Source organism: Anneissia japonica, unplaced genomic scaffold (genome assembly GCF_011630105.1).
Source record: "Anneissia japonica isolate Jap-2015-1 unplaced genomic scaffold, ASM1163010v1 scaffold2392_len1475705_cov187, whole genome shotgun sequence".
Taxonomy (NCBI): domain Eukaryota; kingdom Metazoa; phylum Echinodermata; class Crinoidea; order Comatulida; family Comatulidae; genus Anneissia; species Anneissia japonica.
This window is the reverse complement of record NW_022751777.1, coordinates 34,331-37,886: the sequence shown is the minus strand read 5'-3', so window position 1 is coordinate 37,886 and position 3,556 is coordinate 34,331. Positions and strand designations below refer to the sequence as shown.

The following is a 3,556-nucleotide window of genomic DNA, read 5'->3' as shown; positions in this document are numbered from 1 at the left end:
AAAATTACAAAATATTCATGGAGAACACTTTTACTGTACAAAAATCCACTCAAATATGTAAGCTATAAAAAAAGAATTAAAAAAAAAAATTAATTAAAATAAATAATAAAAAAAAAAAATATAAGTATCAAATTATTTTAAAAAAACTGAAATCAAGAGGGGATAAAAATGTTGGTGAATATCTCAATATGACAAATCTCATTGTGTGGCGAGACCTCAAATATGAAATATGTGTGAAAGGGGCTTAAGTCTAAACCTACCCTGTGCTTTAATGAGTGTGTACTGGTCTTTAAGTTGTTGTATTTGTGAGGATTGTTCATTCAACTGCAGTTCACATGCTTTATGCTCTTTCTCAAGTGTTTTGTGTTTACTGCGAAGCTCATTCAGTTCAGCATCCTGAAAATTTTAATTAATGTCAAATATTAACAACACCATAACTAGGGTGTATAAAGAAAGATAATTTTATTTGCTTTCCAACACAAAATTTTTGCTTACAAGGCAAAAAAACAAAAACAAATCACAACCATTCAAAGTGTAAAGAAATACAAAGACACGCTTGCTTTCTCAGTTAAGGAATGATTTGTAAAGCAAACAATAACAATTTTAGTGACGAATCTAAAGGGCTGTCTCTTATACACATCTACCAATCATACTTGCCCATACTCCACCACAATATTAAAGGAAACCCCCAACCCTTTCCCCTTAGAAAATAAGGCCTTGAATGCCACTCATCTAACGTCATTAGAAAGACAAAGAATGTGTTAAGTTTAGAAATATATATCAGACCGAAAATACACGCACTATAACAGAATCGATTTTATACATTGTTAATACAAAGTAGATTCTAAAAATGTTAAATTAGAAAATCTGCTTTCAAGGACTTTTCAAGGACGAACATCAATATTCAAGAACTTTCAAGGGCTTTTGAAGCTGATTCTCAAATTCAAGGACATTAAAGTACTTTCTAAGGACCGTACGAACCCTTTTACTTTTGTCTGCGCGATTGAATAAATGACTCCATTTTACCTGCTCCCTTATGATTTCCTTGTATTGCATAACAATGTTGTCATGATCCTCTACTGTCTTTTTGCTCTCAGCATCATCAGATGAGCATACAGCTTTACAGAGACTTCCTATAGATAACAACAATACCAATAATAATATACAATACTATTAATATCAACATCCTAATACTGAATACAATATCCTCTACTTTCATCTTGCCCTCATCATCATTATCATCAGACAAGCATTCAGACTTGTAATGTACAGTAGTTGCATTTATATAGCGCTTTATACAGATGTCATTATACACTTATAATCAACAATGATGTAATTTCTCAACAACTTTACCTTCCAACTGTTTGTATAAAGATGTGAACTCATAGTCAATAAGTAAGTGCTCAGGTTGGCTGTAGCGTAGTTGAGGCTTCTGCGCTGCCAGCGTGTAACTCTCATGCTTTGTCACCGATTCTAATTTTTCTACCAACGATTCTAAACCAATACGTTTGGAAATTAAATTTCGAAGACTCTCCCTGTGAAGAATAAAAACTAACAAAATTTTAAAATCCGTATTTCATGAGCATGATCTAGCCAGCAAAGCTGACACATTGGGAGCTTAGGTGCTCTAAAATGAAATCTCTTTGTTAGGCTTCGGGAGTGAAGTTGATGTTTACTTGGGAGAAAAATACTAAAGTTGTTTTGCATGGAGTGAACCTAGTACCTTGGCAGTGAAAGGCAGGTATCTAACTACAAATTCATAATTCAGCTTCCCAATATAATGAATTTCTGTGCAAAAATAGTAAAAGAAAAAGAGGACACCACAAGAAAAATGTTAAAAAAATAGCAAATACTGTAAACTAAAATAATCGGTAAATATGAACCAAATTTACATGATTAACACTTTCCAATGGGGACTAAAAATTGAAAAATATTCACCAAGCTGTAGGTACACCAAAAATTTGCACCATTTGAAATTAAAAGTATTATTAACAAACACAATTTCTTTAACTTACTTTGTAAATGTTGTGTTTGAATTGTCATTAAAATGAACTGATATTCCCAACAGGAACGCACACAAACCCTGCACTAGTGCCTCTTGCTCATCAACATGCTCAGCAACTTGTGCCATAAGCTGATCATATCAATTCAGGAAATTAAAATAAATCACAGTAATATTAAAGATTTTTTTAAATAACTTATATCCAAATTCTGTAAGAAACCACAGTCAGGGTGGGGTAAATAATAATAATAATATCTCGAATTTGTATGGCGCCAATTCCAAATAAGATCAAAGGCGCAACACATGTGAAAAGCCATCGGAAAACAAATAGGTTTTAAGCTGTGTTTTAAGTTGTAAATAGAGTAGGAAGAAGTTATGTAATTTGGAAGTTGGTTCCAGAAATAGGCAGAAGCAAAAGTGTGGTTCCTTAATAGAATTTGGGCACAGGATTTATTGCACTAGATCAAGAAATGATGGTCCTTTAAAAGAGGTGGTATCTTGTAGGGATGTCACTATATAAAGTTTCCTAGTAAATAACACAACCTTAAATATTGTCTTAATATATTTTGAACCGATACATTTCAGAAGTGATTTAGCCTTCTTGGCTGCCATACAAATTTTACAAACAAATAAACATAGCAATGTAAACACCTTATAATGATCAATTAACCCTTTCCAGTCTGCCCTATTACCATTACCTGAGGCTGTACAAAATCTGAGAAATTACATCATCTACACTAAATGTTGGAATATTTCTGGGTGCAGGCATTTTATTTGGTCTGAATACAGGAGGCCCTCTACAGAAATACACCTACATCACTCTCAAACAATCCTATGCAGTGTTATCCCAATTAAAAAATTTTTACTGGTAAATCAGTAAGTAAGCTTGCCGAGCGCGCAGTGCGAGGCGCCAGCCCTGGGGGGGGGGGGGGGGGGGGGGTTTCGGGGCCCGCCTGAGGGCCCCGAAAGCTTTAGGGTACTATATGCTTAAGTATGGACAGCTGAGCATAGAGGCAGGTACATTTTAAAGTATTTGTGATGATTTTCTGAATAAACTTAATTTACAAACTGTGATGTTTTACAAACAAAAAGTAATAATAATATTAATAACGATGTACTCTGCTGCAGCCTATACACAGAGACCACACACTAAAGTTTAATTGCGCGAAGGATACAGTACCTAAAAATCGCTAGGAAAATAGGTGTGCGCGTAATCGTAATTGCTGCATAATTGCATTGGTTATATATTAAAGATCAAAGCCTAATTTTCGGCAAAATCTGAGCAGAAATCGGCCCTTTTGCAAGATGCGCAGACGGTTTCTAGGCCAAAATATTGCGCGAAGGAAAGGTCTACATTCCGCATGCAGACCATAAACTACTACTCTAAGCTAGTGATCCTTTTGCCCTAAAAATGCAAAAAGCGCCTGCCAAGGGCATGCCTCGCTGAAACTGAGATTAAAAAAGGCGCTAATTGATACGGTTTTATTATTATTAATTACAGCATTATCGTAGCCTTTCTACTTTGCATATCACTTGGGTTTTGGACAGTTATAG

General features: G+C 34.7%; 1 protein-coding gene across 1 annotated transcript in view; it reads right to left on the bottom strand.

Moving 5' to 3' along the window:
- The window catches only part of LOC117121829 (general vesicular transport factor p115-like), a 24,088-nt gene that overhangs the window by 6,571 nt on the left and 13,961 nt on the right, over positions 1 to 3,556 (bottom strand). Inside the window, exons 12-15 of the mRNA XM_033267197.1 lie at positions 2,016 to 2,134; positions 1,354 to 1,535; positions 1,027 to 1,133; positions 261 to 396 (exon numbers count right to left, since the gene is read on the bottom strand). Of these exons, the coding sequence (XP_033123088.1) occupies positions 261 to 396; positions 1,027 to 1,133; positions 1,354 to 1,535; positions 2,016 to 2,134 (544 nt within the window). The remainder of the gene's footprint in view (positions 1 to 260; positions 397 to 1,026; positions 1,134 to 1,353; positions 1,536 to 2,015; positions 2,135 to 3,556) is intronic.